Source organism: Lagopus muta, chromosome 6 (genome assembly GCF_023343835.1).
Source record: "Lagopus muta isolate bLagMut1 chromosome 6, bLagMut1 primary, whole genome shotgun sequence".
NCBI classification, from domain to species: domain Eukaryota; kingdom Metazoa; phylum Chordata; class Aves; order Galliformes; family Phasianidae; genus Lagopus; species Lagopus muta.
The window spans coordinates 34,750,786-34,767,370 of record NC_064438.1 but is presented as its reverse complement, the minus strand read 5'-3'; the positions used below and the strand labels follow the sequence as shown (position 1 = coordinate 34,767,370).

At 35.0% G+C, this 16,585-nt stretch overlaps 1 protein-coding gene across 3 annotated transcripts in view; it reads right to left on the bottom strand.

The window, feature by feature from the left end:
- Window positions 1–16,585, bottom strand: part of AKAP6 (A-kinase anchoring protein 6) — a 276,451-nt gene that overhangs the window by 83,542 nt on the left and 176,324 nt on the right. For all 3 annotated transcript variants that reach the window (XM_048949915.1, XM_048949916.1, XM_048949917.1), the window contains 2 exons: window positions 7,904–8,052; window positions 1,397–1,517 (listed from right to left, as the gene is read on the bottom strand). In XM_048949915.1, the coding sequence (XP_048805872.1) occupies window positions 1,397–1,517; window positions 7,904–8,052 (270 nt within the window). The remainder of the gene's footprint in view (window positions 1–1,396; window positions 1,518–7,903; window positions 8,053–16,585) is intronic.

Below are 16,585 nucleotides of genomic sequence, written 5' to 3'. Positions count from 1 at the left end.
TTCTGAACTTATGAAGAACAAGAACTGTCTGTGCAATTTATTCTGATTAAGTATTTAGAAAGATAGGAAAAATTATTGAAACGTTAGTGAAAATAAATGATTGACAAAGAAATAGAGATTACTGAATTAAACTCACTTGCAAACTAAAATAGTTCAGATCTGAAGCATATTTCCATTCCTAAACATATTTTAACTTGTTCAACAACCCTTTTTCATAGGATATTTTAAATAAAAGGACTAAAATTAGAGAGAACAAAATGCAAGAAAACCATCAAGAAAATAAGAAATCAAAGCAGGAAAAACTAAATTATGTTTAATAAATTATCATATCGTGCTATCAAAAGAGAAAGAAAACAACTTTTATTTGACCTTGAATGTACCATTTATTCGAAAAGAAATTAAAAAAAAGCTAGAGGGTAGTTGTTTCTTGTCATTATACTGTTGCTGATTCTGTGGTTAGTTATTAATTTTATTTTTTATGATTCACAATCTGCTCTTTGAAATATGCCATATGCTCAAAGCAATTCAAGGATGACAACTGTCAGAATTACTCCAATAAAAATTGCCTAAATGAGGAAGATTTACTGCAGCCTGATATTTCTGTCAAAAGCCCCTCCTTTCTTTTCCCCACCACCCCTAGTACCCATAGACTGTAGCTTCTCTAATGCAGAATGAAGCCTGAAACAGTTTTAGGATCAAATCACTCATTTTGGACAACTTCCTCTATGTAATCATACATTAAAAAAAAGTGATAAAGCTTCTCAGTTAAGGCTACTATGATAAATCTAAGAAACTCTGCATATGTATGTATATAAACATACACACATATCTGAAAACTGTATTATAAATATGCAAGTCCAAAATCATTTTGTTGAAATCAAAAGGCAACTGTGATGACTTAACATGAAAACAACTGCTTTATGGATAACTAATAAAAATTAAATTGGAAAAGTCCTGTATTCTGGCAGCAGCAAACCAAAATCAAGGCAAATTTCTTTCTTCCTAGAAGAGGTCTGAAAGGTGGATGAAAATTCAGCTGAAAGCTCCAATCAAAACACGTTTTGTGAAATGCTACCATTTCATTTTTTTCCCTTCATTTTGTTTCACTCTATTTATTAATGCCATTTCATTTATTTCTATTCATCTTGAAGAGAAATCTTTGTCCTTCTATAGAATTACACCAAATAGAATGTGATAAAGGGAACTTTCTTGCAATTATGATGTCGGTGCAGCCTGTCAGCGCACAGGGGATGGAAATGAGGTTGGGGACAGGGAAAGGAATTCTAATAGACACCATGATACATACAATGAACGCAGCGATATCCTGTGAGAGAAAGACTTGTCAAGCTAATCAGATCTTCTATAGCTAGGTAAAGGCAGTAACGGTAACACTAACCTTGTAAAGATGCTGCTGCTGCTCCTCTGACATCATCAGGTCATGGCTGTCCATCACAATGGATTCCATGTCAATCAGCCAATCCCAGAGCTCCTGGTATTCTGAATCAAAGTCCAAAAGGCTGTAGATAAGGAACAAAATGTATTATGCATAAATACAGTGTAGTTGTTAAAATCTTGTATTAGAATAATATATTCTTGAAAACTCATGATGTTCCTAGTTATATTTCTAAAGAGACATTCTGTATTTATACAGAGTTGAAGAAAATGGAAACTGAAATCCAATTTAAGCCAGTGCCATGACCTAAATTCAGTGGCTGATGCCAAATCCTGACAACTGTTGGCATATTGCATTTGCTTCAAAATTTTTTGAAATAGAAATCCTTCACAGATAATGTTGATTAATGGTTTTTAAAGTGTTGACTTCATAATGAGTAAACTTTGCAATAATAATTCCCATACAATTCATATATAAATATTGTTTTCACAGAAAAATGACTCAATCCGTTCAGCCATCCTTCTGCTGTCTATCTGCCTATCTCTGTAAATATCCTACATTTATTTTCATGGATGAGTAGCTAGCATTTCAACTTAAGGCCTTAAGATAGGCTTGAGTGAATATGGTAAGCCAGTGAGAACTAAGGCCAGATACAGTATTAGACAGGTGTTCCCTACAGACATGTAAGAAACAAAGGTAAGGACAGGAAGTCAAAACAATGAATCCTTGAATAGCCAGCAATCATTAAAATTCAAAGGAGGATCACTATGGTATTCAACAAAATAAATCATTAGAATAAGGAGCTTAAAAGGATTAATGTGATTCTCCATTGAAAGCTTAGTGAATAAGTAAAGCATAGTTTCTTCTCAAACACCGTAGTACAAGACAGAAGGTACATGCTAAAAAATTGCACGTTCATCAAAAAGATACACTTTAGAAAGAGATCTCCAAACATCCAGAACTGGAGTTAACAAAAGCCTTGTCACTAGTAAAAAAAAACCAGACTGATCAAACAATTGTACATGTTCCACTGAAGCTGATTTATCTAACTACTGAAAACTATTTCAGCTTTCCATATCTTTAGCAATGCCATTTAAAAAAATTAGCAGTATTTCAACAGAGAAACAATAAACTAAACACGTTTCTAATGTTATTAATGCTATTGCAGTTTCAGTTAATAATAACTAGAGTACCTTGTGCATGTTAATTTCGAAAATTGGTAGAAAGAAAGCAAGAAAGAGAAAGAAAGAAAGAAAGAGAGAAAGAGAGAAACTGAGAGAGAAGGAGAGACAGGAAACTATTTGCCTTCTCTGATATTATTTTCAACAAGCTGACAATAAAGGAAGCCTTGTATAATGCCCAAGTGTTGATTCCCACTTTTGAAGTAACTGCATTCTAATCCACTGTACTTAGTGTACTTTTACTCAATAATCTATGAGGTGAATTTGCTTAAAACTACTCACTGTCCTCGGAAATTAAGCAATGGTGCAATTACAAAGAAGAGCTAGCATACAAAAAAAGTACAGTTGTTGAAATACAACAGTTTCATTGGGAGTGCAGGGCTTTTCTCCTTTTTCAGGAGCCATTTCTCTCAAATGTCATTTTGAAACTAAAATAAAACTAAACTCCATTTTCAATACTGTATTAGAAGTGATATTGAATCTTTATCTGTATTAGAAGTGATATTGAATCTTTATCTCTTTCTCTGAAAAGAGTATAACCATTCTTTATGTTTAGTGTCTAGTGCTCCTTTAGTTCCCTTCTGTCTCATCCAAATATTATCCAGTGTCATTAAACTGACAGGCATTTATTAAAACATGTGTTTTACCACATAAAAGACTCAATTTCATTTCATGTAAATTGGTCCGGATTCATTTGGACTTAGCCCATTTGTATCAGTGAAATATTTGAATTAAGATATGAAATGACTGAATCAAAGCCTAACATCCAACGCTCGTGGTCTTCTGATGCCAGAGTGGGATGGGATGGGCCTTTGGAAACAGCACCAAGAAGTGAACTGGGATTTCAATATAATGTGCAGAACACATGCTGGATCCAAACACCTGCTTTATATCTACTGAACCTCATTTTACAATCCAAATTTGTCCATTTATTGGTATAAGAGAATGAATTGATCTTTTAAATACACACAAAAGCACTTTTCCTTGACCTTTACAAAATCCAAATAAGCACCGTTTCCTAGTTTGATTTCTAGCTAACATTCTAAACATATTAACCTAAAACAAAAAGTGGGAGAAACAGGATTCACGGGGAGAATCCCAAGAAAGGATTTCTTTTTTTTCCTATAGTTTACATCTTGTGCCTCTTTCCTTTTTTTTTTTTTCTCCTGATTGTAAAATAAATTTAATGAGAACACTTTTAAGCAAACTGTCTATACTACTCTTACTTTCCTGAAGAGAGTGAAGCCTTAAAGCATCATTTAAAAATAATAATAATGGACTGCAGTATTTATAATAGTTCTGAAAAAATTCTGCTGTTTTTCAAATAGAAGCTTTGTTTTAAAAAATGAATGTCTTAAATCTAAAAGGAAAATACTGACTACTCTTTAGTAACTGTCTGGAAAAAAAAAAAAAGATAAACTATTAAGTTGCTAAAAAAATACTTAGAATATTCAGCAAACATAGTATCAGTGACATGTTAAGATAAAATGTACCTGCCAGTATTTAGGTGATATGTTGAATGTGTCTTATGTTGAGAATTGTTTTCTTTCCATAGACTTAGCAGATCTTTTTCATGTTGCTACAGGCAGAGTGAAGGAAAACATAACCTCTGAAATACTGTATCAGTGTTACAAATGAAAGCTACAGAAAAGTATAGTAGATAACAGCACAAACGCTTTAATGTTAAAGGGCTCCCTTTATATAGGCTTGCTGGTTAATAAGCTAAAATCATAACTATGTAATAACTGAAATGACATTAAGAAGTATACTTTACTCGGTAAACAGGGAATCAGACATGCAGAGTTGCATGTCTAATCCCTTGAACCCTAAACATATTTCTTAAAATGTGGACATCGATTTATTATTTTGAATGAAAATTCATGAGCACCTTCCTCATGAGAGAACCAACTCGTCTGTGGCATTAATAAATAAAAAGGAATGCAAAGCTATTTCTATTAGCCTTTTTTGCCACATCTAACACACACTTGCAGTTTGTATTACTTCTTTGATAGCATCATTCACATAGTATTTAGAAGTACCATAAACATGATGCTATGTCTGCCAAAAAAATCAGCCACAAAGTTCTTTCAAGTTTCTAGGTCATCATTTTTTGGAACTCCTCTCCACACATGACTTTATTAGGCGGATATAGGAGAAATCAATATTGTGACCTTCACATTATCTCATTTTCCATACACATAACCCTCTCTATTGTCATAACAACATCTGCACTGCAGGAAATCTTGTTCTTTACAGAGTAACTGGCATCATCCTGTTCTGCAGATACTAATTTTTACTACTACTGCAATATCAGTTTAGCTGTTTACTGCACAAAGTCACTACTTTACTGTATAAACAATTCTCCATCTACAATAATTCTTGTTCTCCTTGGAGGCATATTTCTTCCTCCTGAGCCAAGTGTCCACAACAAGCAATAGACAGATACCAAAACCAGATACTAATTTTCCCAATTAGCTGAACAGCTTCTTGTCTGTACAGATCTCAGTCATCCTGCAACAGATAACTGCTCATCCTACTACAGAAATTCTGTTTATAGTTTTTAAGCAGTAAGGAAAAGCTGCGTAGAATCTATTTTCAAAGCTATGTATTAATAGCTGGAAGACATTACCATTGCGTTCAATACAATACCTCAGACTAGATCAAACTGAATCCATCTGAATTTAGCCCATCAAGTTTTATATAATGGCTAAATGCATGGTGTGCCTATCTCCCCAACATCCTTTGGCTCTTCAATCTACTGCTGAGCCTATAAGACCTAAGATGATCACAAGAGCCCAGAAAGGTGGCCACAGCACAGAAACAGAGAACACCACTAGATCATCATTATCAGTAATATGCAGGAAATTATGAGTACAGACAAATGCATCCAAGAGCCTCCCAATCTACCTCACACGTATGATATTTAGAGTTACAGACTAGATTTTATCGTGAGGCTTAAAGCATTCTTTATAGCCTTTATCCTCAAGAAAAGTAATTCTGTTACTGTCTTACAGTCTGTGTACCACACCAAATTCCAACCTCAAATCTTGCTCGCATTCAACTCTGGCTGCAAAATAAGAAGCTGTTTTTGAATACTTAACCCCAGTATACATCTATATACATAAATGTATCAATTCTAAACAAATTATTTTTATAACTAGGAATAGCTGCTTTAGCGCGTTTGAGAAACTGACAGATTTCTGCATAAGTAATCAAGATCTCAGAGAAGTAATCCTACATAATTAGCCTACATTAACTTTTCTAAAACAGTCATCTTTCTGTATAATAAGAGGGGATGTTTACAAGACTCATTTATCCTTACAGTTAGTAATTTTATAAAACTTTATTTCCAACTCAACATTGAGTTAACAACTGTAAAATGAAGTTTCAAGGATGAAGAGCAGCTTGGTCAGTGATGTTCCTTTCATATGAAGTTGAAAGTAAAAGTTCTACTGAATTTTCTGGTTACTAGAAATCTTATATCAGGATGAGGATGTACACTAGCCAGTTCTTTTTCACTACTTTTGCTGCATACTATTATGAACTGACAGAGATGTCCCCCAAAATATCTTAATGGAGAAGCTGGCTACCCACAGTTTGGATGGGCATATGCTCTGCTGGATGAAACACTCTCTGGATCCAAAGAGTTGTGGTCAGTGGAATCAAACCCAGTTGGCAGCCAGTCATGAGTGGTCGCCCAGGGCTTGGTACTGGGACCATTTCTATTCAACATTTTTATTGATGATTTTCATAAGGGGATTGAGTGCACCCTCAGTAAGTTTGCAGATGACACCAAACTGGGAGGGTAGTAAGGCACTACAGAGGGACCTGAATAGACTGGATCGATGGGCCAAGATTAACTCTATGAGTTTCAATAGGGCCAAGAATTGGGTCCTGCATTTTGGTACAATGACCCCAGGCAACCCTACAGGCTTGGGGAGGAGAGGCTGGAAAGCTGCCTGACAGAAAGGGACCTTGGTGTACTGATGAACAGTCAGCTGAATATGAGCCAGCATATCTTGGCCCAGGTGGCCCAGAAGGTCAATGGCATCCTGGCCATCAGGAATGGTGTGGTGAGCAGGACTGTACTTGGCATTGGTGAGGCCCCACTTCAAGTACTGCGTTCACTTTAGGGCACCTCAATACAGAAAGGACACTGAGGTGCTAGAGCATGTCCGAAGAAGGACAACAAGGCTTGGAGAATGTGCTCTACAAGGAGCAACTAAAGGAACTGGGGCTGTTTAGTCTGGTGAAGAGGTGGCTGAGGGGAGACCTTATTGCTCTCTTTGAATACCTGAAAGGTGATCGCAGTGAAAATGGGGTTGGTTTCTTCTCACTGGTGACAGGATAAGGCGAAATGGCCTCAAGCTGTGCCAGGGGAGGCTTAGGTTGGATATCAAGGAGCAACTTCTTTACAGAAAGGGTTGTGAAGCACTGGAATAGGCTGCCAGGGAGGTGGTTGAGTCACCATCCCTAGATGTGTTTAAAATCCATTTGGATGTGATGCTTAAGGACATTATTTAGTGGGGGGTTGTTAGAGTTCGGGTAGTTTGGTTAGGTTGCTTTGGATTTTATCATCTTTAAGGTCTTTTCCAACCTGAGCTATACCATGATTGTGTACATTTAGAGTTGTAAAATATGATTTTGTGAAAGAGAAACTCTTAAAACCAGAGCTACAATAAATTCTTCTCAGTGTGAAGAAGTGAGGGGCAGCCATTCAAGACACCTATTCTGTGATGAAACTACCTAAGATTCTTTGCTCAAATTTCCAAGAAAACAGTTAAATTTAAAAAGAATTAGAATTGCTGCTTTCTAGAAGTACAAAACTGGGAATTTTAACTTCACTTACATACATGTGTGTATATATAACATTTACATAAATAATACATATCTTATATATATACGTAAGATATAAAGTGTATACTTTAGCTCCATATTTAACTTCCTTAGTCACCAGTATAATTACTATTACAGAGAATTGTCTTGCAGTTGTATTAACAAGCTATAAAGACATTTCCTTGTAATATGCTAAGAAATGCTAAGAAATGAAGACATTAGGAGAAAAGTCTGAAGTGAAAAGGCATTACAATTATTTTTAATTGAAACAATGGATTGCCTCTAGATAATGTTAGGGAGTTCTATGAACAAACCATGACTTGGGTACTTTATCTAGAACAGATAAATTTTTGCAGAAATATATGACAAAGCTTTTCACTGCTTCATGACCTAGGAAGAAAAGTTTGGGTTAACTAGAAGTAAGAAAGAGTATATCATGTAAAAAATAATACAGATCAGTGAGAATAAAACAACAAAAAGAATAGTTCCCTACCCATTACTTCCCACTGTGTGAACTTTTGACATATCAGCAAACTCTTCCTTTCGCTTGCTACTACTGTTGTACTGCTCACTGTACAGCTTTAAGGACATCTGTTCAACAGCATCTCTTTGTGCTTCCAGATAGCATAGCTGAACCTCAGCCTAGAGAAAGAAAACAAAGAGAAAAAACAGAACTTTTTTCTTTAATTCAAAACGAATGCATTTAAAACAGCTACTTTTGCATTGCAAGAATTTTAACAGAGGAGTATTCACACCATCATTTTTCTCTTAGCATGATAGCAAAAAAGGCTGAACCAGTCAGTCAGATAGAAGTCCATTGTATTCCAAAATACTCGAACTGAAATATTTGGTGACTATCAGAAAACGTAGAAGATATTCCATAACATGTATCAAATGTTGCATAAAAATGTCTACATATAGATACATAAACAAATATTTATCATAGGCTTCAACATTTATCTATTTAACACTTTGCCTGTGCTTCATAATTAATGAAAACCAAGTTAAGTATTTTTGTTTTGAGCAGCAAGTGTAATCAAAACAAAAGAAATCAGCAATAGTCACATTCTGCTTTCCCCTTATTGGAATCCACCAATTACTCAGCAATTTTGACTGCAAAGATGAAGGCAGTCAGTTAAAAGTTAAGGCAAACTTTGTGCCTGCCCAGAAGAATGCTGAATAATATTTGGAATCATAACCTATTGAAAAGACACTTTATTTAGTGCAGCTGTGGTGATTGGTTTGATTTTGGGGCTCAGAGAACCAGATGATAGGATGAAATCTGCTGTGTGCCACAACTGCCCCTAGGAAAAGGGAAACGAACAGAGGACAGAGTAAGTTCAAAAGCACTTTGGGATCAATCTGCTATTGTTTTCTTTTAATATGCCTCTCTGAAAGAAAAACACATTACAAATTCTGATAACGTTTCAAAATCTGCTACTTCTGCATAACTACATACTCATTTCTATTAGGAAAATGCCTGCTTAGCTATTTGGTACTATGGCAAGCAAATGTAACAAATGGGAGAAATTCTGTGCAAGGACTATTGCATTTTTTACTGCGGCAGGCAGAAAAGTGAAGAGTTTGCCTGGTTGCTGACAGCACGGCAGAGTTACCAGGCTGTGGAATGGCAGCTGTACACAGACAAAGGAGGGAAAGCACTGGATAGAAGAAATGCGCAAAATCCAGACTAAAAAACGTTGGCAAGTGACGTAGGCACTTAAGAGTGGCAGTGGAGAAGATCCGAAAGAAGGTTCAAATATCTTTTTAAGTATGTCATAATAAATTCTGTATATTTGCTTATGCCTTTCTTCAGCACTGATGTTGTTTTTGCTGAGTAACAATACAGCTAATTTGAAAATTCCATTTCCTTTTCAAATGTATCTTTCTTATGCTTAACAGCTTTATTTCCCATTGGCCTTTCATATTAAAATTCCTTTTGTTTTGCAGAAAAATCCCCCCACCCCCACCCCTTTTTTTTTTTTTTTTTATAAATTAAAGAAAAGTAGGAAATATTCCAAGGATATAGTAGATAAAATTCCAAGTAAGCCACTCAGGACTTCTGGTGTGTACATAAGTGAAATACAAGATTTTGTACCTACTTCTCCAAAATAGTGGAAAATTAAACCGGGCAGAGTTACCATTGAAAAAGCATTAATTCCATATAAAACTATGTCAGTCTGGCAAGTTATTCAGAGTAGACTACTAAGGCTAGAAAGGGTTGTAAAACACACTACTTTCAGAAACTGTAAGTAAAACTGTTCATACAACTCCAAAATGAAAAAACGAAGCAATAAATATCATCAACTTCCTGTTCTTCTACCTCCAGTACATTTTCCCACTGAGGTGATAAACAGTCTCTTTCCAAACATTATAGAGATCCCCGATTGAAATTAATCTCTGGAAAGACTCTTCAACAGCCAGGTGAATCTTCCAGGTGAGTATTTTGTGCTGTTCACATAAGGCTATGAATTTTCTCTTTTAATTTATTCTTAACAGAAGACCTATTCACTGATTGTTTTCATTTTAGTTATTGCTGACGACAATTTTTTGACTTTCCAAAGCAACTACCTTAAACTAAAATTTTCCATCTCCATTTTAAGCATAGAATTGAAATCACCTGGAAAATTTTCAGCAAATAATTTCCGTCATTTTCAAGATTGACATGGAGATACAGACAATGGAGATAAGCGATTATACCTCTTGCATGTTTTCCTTTGATTTTCTTTTCTGTTCTTTTTAATGTGTATATAAAATAAAACCAAACACTTCTCACCAAGTTATCCAAAACCAGGAAAAAAAAAAAAAATCACATGCAGCCTAGACTCAGGAACATCTCATGTGCTAATTAAAATTTATCCCCAATTGATATAACATACACTATTTCTCAAAGAGCACAACCATCCCAATACTGCAGGTAACTGGGGAACACTTTCTAATTCCTACACCCTCCACCTCCACAATTTCCTCTCTGTCTTAAAAGAGAAAAAGGAAAAAAAAAAAAAAAAAAAAAAAAAAAAGCAAGAATCTTTTCACTGACTTTTCAATCTGTTAACTTGCAAGCATAAGTCATAATAAAATAACAATTACAAAACATAAATAGATGAAAACTTTAATTGATTTGAAAAATAAGAGAAGAAAATTGAGGATGAAATAGAAAAGTGGAAAAAAGAAAATACAGGGTGGAAAGAGAAAGTAAGTATATGAAAAGAAATGAATAACCACTATTTCTTCTTCAAAGTTATGAGGCCATGTTGCAGTGATGATTCTGAACTGCATTAAAGTCATACATATGAATTCTGAATAGAAATTTTCCCCAGTTCTCGTACCTCAGAAATATGAAGCCTTTATAAATCTTTTTTTTTTTTTTTTTTTAAACTCGCTCACTTAATGTCTTCAACTATCACAAATGCTTACAACAACTCTACAGTGCACAGTTTCAGATGGAACTCCGATTTCTTTTGAGTATAAGTTAATCTATCCAATGACGCGCTTAAGCATTTTTTCGTCCATTCTACTCTTAGCAACTGAAAATCCAAAGAGCCTTTGAAGAACTCAAGTAACTACTGATCAGTTTAAGTCTCAAAAACCATTCTACATTCTGCAGAAGCTGAACAGGCAAAAAAACACAATTTAGAAATTAGCATGTAGCATGTGTGTAATAAATCTACTGCAGTTTATTTTCATCTAAAAATCTTTCATAATAATGAAGGAACAGTTTTGAAGTATTTTGGCACCATGCAGTAGCAACTTCATTATTTGCTAACCAAATACAGAATAGCTAGTCGTTATCCTCTAGTTTATTTTGAGAGTCCACTTTCAGACTGTCCTACAAACATTTCTGTGTGACTTAAGGAAACTCTGAAAACTCAAGTCTTTATCACAAACACGCTGCTATGGATGTATTAATAGTATTAATGTACTATGTATATTCCAAATATACATAATAGAAATTAGAGGGGAAGCAATCATTCATTTGCTCTTAATATTCTAAAGCAGAAGTGGAAGTGAGAATTGAGAAACTGACCAGGCAAAAAAAAAAAAAAAAAAAAAAAAAAAAAAAAAAAAAAAGCCATAAATAAAAAGAAAAAAGCAAATAATGATGTACAGCTGTTTTGTACTTCATGACTTCATGATCTTATTCCAAGTGATTGTTTCTACAACAAAGATGTAACCACAAAGATTTATTTGATAACACAAACTCCAATGCCTTCTTGGTAAGACAGTGACTGTTAATTTACAATATTCAGTTCTAAATTAAACTGAGATTTTTCCAATAGTCAAATGCTCTGATATTTCTGAGCCTGGAGAATCTCTGATCAGAACTATGAAAAAAATAATAGTCTCTATGGGAAAACTGAAAATTTTCTATAACCATGCCAAATATTCGGATTTAGTGATGGGTTAATAACTCTAAATATTTTTAAGACTGCTTCAAGGGGCTCATTTGTTTAAAATGCAGAAGCTTATAAATAAACTGAGGGTGCCTATTCCTTTGGACTGGCTTTGCATAACAGCACAGAATGTCCTTTACTATACAGTTCACTACACAACACAAAAGGGGTAATCGGAGACACTACCAATCAATGAAAATACATTGTATTTCTTGTTAGACCTACACTGTAGAATGACCTTATTCTGAAGTGGAGAAAGGCAAGACATGGGATAATGGCTTACACTGTGGGAGGAAGGAGATTGAAAGGATACATATAGAGTGTCAAATAAGAGGCTTAAAATTTACACCCATGTAAATTGAAGATCAGAACTCAGTGTTATGTTGTTATGCTGTAAACCATTTTTATATTGGAATGTGCTAGAATAAATATCTCTGAATTGGTGTGAAGGTATTTTCAAACACTATATCCTAGGGATCACAAGTCTTTTATTATTAATTGCATCGTTGTAGACAAACTATTTCGTGTTATACAATATACCATGCAGTTGATTTTGCATTAGAAATTTACTCCATCTTGCATTATCCTTTCTATACAGTCCTTTCAAAAAGCTGTATCACTTGTACACTAGACAACAATTACTCTAGAATTATATATATAAATACAGACTTAATTCCTCTGCCATTAGCTGAACTTAAGATAAATAAAAGACTTTCTCTTAAAGCATAGGTTCCATCTTTCACCAATTAGTGAGGTGGTCAGATGACATTCTGCAGCATGTAGACTTAGAATGTTCAATTATATGCATATTTTTAGAAAAACTCACATGCCTCTGTCTAAAAGGATCTAAAAGTACATCCCAGCTGAACACTCTTCATATTCTTGTTATTTATATCCACACACAGAATTAGGAGTAATTCCTTAGTAGAAATAAGTTGATGACAGTAACACTCATATGGTCATATCTGCATTCAAGCTTTTTTTTTTTTTTTTCCTATTTTCTGTCACATTTTTCTGGCTATATGTCCACTTTATAAATTTGTAGACAAGGTATAGTTACAGAACATGAAACAGACTGTTTTCAGTGCAGCTACTGAATAAAATGATATGAAGTACAGAGCACAAGACATTTCCCACTGAGATATGGCTGACAGAAAGAGTTCTTTGCCAGGCAAGAATCTGACCAAAGACTGTACAGACTTGATCATCCACCACTCCATTCCCACAGTGAAACAGCACATTTTCCATTGCTCAAAACACTCTGGGTAGAAGCAGGACTTCCAAGTTTATCTGACATTGTGAAACAAATATCTGTTGTTCAGGGCTTTTTTTTTTTTTCCCCCCCCTCATTTCTTCCTCCGCAATATTTAAACAGAGACCTTGCTGCAGTTTACTTCTTCCTCCGTGTGTCACCCTTTCTGCTTTCAGTTTTTCTACCTTTCACATCCTTGATTTGCACACTCTCTTCAGGACTGAAATCAGATTAAAAAATAATCCTATATTGTGAGATGTGTTTATGAAAGCCAAACATCTGATAGTCCTATTACAAAGGACACACTGTGTTTTGATCATGCAGGAAATTAATTCTGTTAATCAGGGTGTGCCTGTTATCAGGTAAAGTCTTAGCAAAGTGTTTTTATCGCCATAAATCTCAGAAATGCTTTTATATCAGTAATAACTTCATCACTATATTTTTCAAGTGATGAAACTAAAATTACAACAATGTGAAACCTCCACACACATTAAAAAACAACAAAATTATAAGGACACATTGTTCTTATTAAAGTACTTAAACTCCTTGTGGAGTTTAAACACCAGCGGTAACATTACTATGAATTTTATGCTTGCCCACAGGAGGCATAAGATGAAATTTTAGACTAGGGCTGTGTTAGAGCAAGACAGGACTGCCTTCTAAGGCAGTTCCCAAAGCCATCAGAAACAACATCAAGGACAAAAAGCAGTACATTTTTTGCAGGGTTTCCCTTGCCTTTCAGAAATAGAGATTTAAAAAAAAATTTTTTGCTGTTTTGTTTTAAAGGGTAAGAAGATGACCTGTGACTTCAGGCCTGGGGAGTGCAAACTGAAATCAGTAATGTGGCCTCAGCAGCATTGTCTGACCAAATCCATGGAAGTGCCCACATCACACTGTTAATTTCAAATCTGGACCTCTGGTGTCTAATTCCTGACTGACCTCTGCCTTTGGTTCTGTTCAGTGTAAAATTAAATACACTACAGAAGTGTCGTATATCTTGTGCATCAAACGGATCTCAGTTGTTGATTCAGAATTGTTTCTTTTACCATAAATACCAAAAAGCATTAAAGGAAAGTATGAAAGGAATAATCTCTCATGAGACTTCTAGGACTGTGAATAGTTTCTGACAATAGCATCCCAAAGTTGTGAATTAAAAAGAAATCCTAGTAAGAACGAAAATTGAACAATGGACGGTATCTTTTAGTACTTTTTTTGTTGTTGTTATTTTGCAGGTCTGCAAAACAGATAAAAAGGGGTTTGCAATGGTCAGGGACCAGGTGGAGAATAGGTTTGCTCTAACAAGGAAGCTCACATAGAGAGGGATGACGAAATAGTTTCTTGCTAAGAACCAGCAAGATATCAATTAACAGACTCATCCCTCTGAAGACATCAATACAATGGTTAGAGTGTTGTAATTTCATCAGAACTGCCATACGCATTCCAGCCTTCTTCAGTGACACCACTCAGAATGCCACCAGAATCAGAAGCCCCCCAGCAGTCTCAGCCCTACAAGCCCTGTGAAAGTTGTTCTATTAAAATAACAATTTATTAATACATTTTGTCTTGATTTTTTTTTTTTTTTTTCCAGCTCAGTAAGCCAACAATTTGTTGAGGGAAGGTCAGAACACAGAAATCCTATTTTTAATATCAAGGTTGAACACTTTCCCAGGTCAACCTCAAGACCCCCAAGTAGTCAGGGAGTGGAAAGACTAATCAAATGCTGAAAGTCTTTCTCAGTGTGCTAAAATTTCGAACTTAATCTTACTTAATTAAAATCTCCATTATTTGCACCGTCCTACCATTCTCTGTTAGAACAATGAAGTGGCTTAAAATCAGATTATGAAGAATTTGCACTGATGCTCCCTTAGCCACACATAGGCCACACATCTAACTGGGTCAGTAGGCCTGGGCATTCAAAAGAGCAACTCTTAAGGTTGAAGGCACACAAGTTCAAAATTCCAGACAGTAAACACTCTGGATTTTATCTTGCATGGGATCATTCATCTTCCTCTTCCCCCAGCCTTGCAGTGATGGGCTCATAGGTAATTTCTAAAAATAATGAGAAAAGTTTCTTGCAAAACCAAAACCTCCTAGGGAAAAAACAGCCAGCACGCCACAGGAAGTTTGAGCTCACGTCAGAAACATGATGGCCTTTTTCTTCATAACTTTTCACAGAGGTCTACTTTGTTCATATTTTGGAGGAATCATTACTCTCCGGTGGGAGCTTTACTGACTTACAGTGAAGAGAATCCCAATGAATAATGGTGGCTTCCAAAATATTTGAAATTATTGTATAACTTAACCACTTATTTTGAAATAAATATAAGGCAATTATTCTTTTAAACTTACAGTGCATAAATCTGATGTTACTTTGACAGCAAACATTGACTTGTAATTACAAGGGCTGCTCCAAAAGTAATACCTTCTGTTTCATTATGTTGGCCCACAATGCCAGAGATGGATAATGTTGGCAGTAGAAGTTTAACCTTCCAGCAAATATTTTGATACATTTTATTTCTGTGCAACAGATGACAGCAGAGGGATAGTCTGACAAAATGGCATCTGAACCGGAAGTGTGCAGGAAGTAGAGGTGTGCAATTGAATTTCTTCATGAGAAGAAAAAATGGCTCCCAGTGACATTTATCAACACTTGCTGAACATTTATGAAGACCAAACAGTTGGTATGAGCACACAGAGACAGTGGCTGGTGTGTTTCAGCAGTGGCAACAGTAACAGTGTGTCTATCAGCATGGCACCAAGGCTTTTGTTCATTGCTGGCAAAAATGCATAATTAATGGCGGTGACTATACAAAAAAAAAATATTAAATTTAATAATTTAAATTCCCATGGAAATAAATAGAAGGCATTACTTTTGAAGCAAACTGTGTACATTTACCACACTCTTACATTATTCCTGTTTTATGTTTCGACATTTGTTAATGAACAGATTTTTGCACATTACTGTTTCTCATCATGCTGAAAGATACCTACATAAAATTCAGCAATGAGTAGCAAAATGATGCTGCATTAGAGAAAATATACATTACACGGCGTATTTTGTGAGCTTATTACATGGTGATGAAATTAATTTAAGCCTTAACATTTTGAAATTTTTTCAAGTAGTTGCATTTTAAACTTCTACATGCTTGACAAGTATTTGATATTTATTAAATTAATCATAACAAATATTTTAATAGCTTGTCCCCCTGTACATAGTGACACACAAAATTGAAAAAATTTCAAGCTAAAGTCTCCCTTTCTCCTTTTGATTCATGATTTTGAGTCAAACATTTTCAAGTCCAAACTCATACAGACTGTACCTTGAAGACTGTCACTGAACGCTCATCTGACTTCCTCTGAAATTGATGGGGACTATCTTCATGCCTACAATATACTCCTATTGATTGTTTTATTAACCCTAGAGAGGAAGTGTTTTCTAACTATAAAAAAAAAAAAAAAAAGAACACTTTTTCTCTCTAGGGGAAGTAATATTTTTCTGACTTTTTAATGCATTCAGCTGCTAACAATG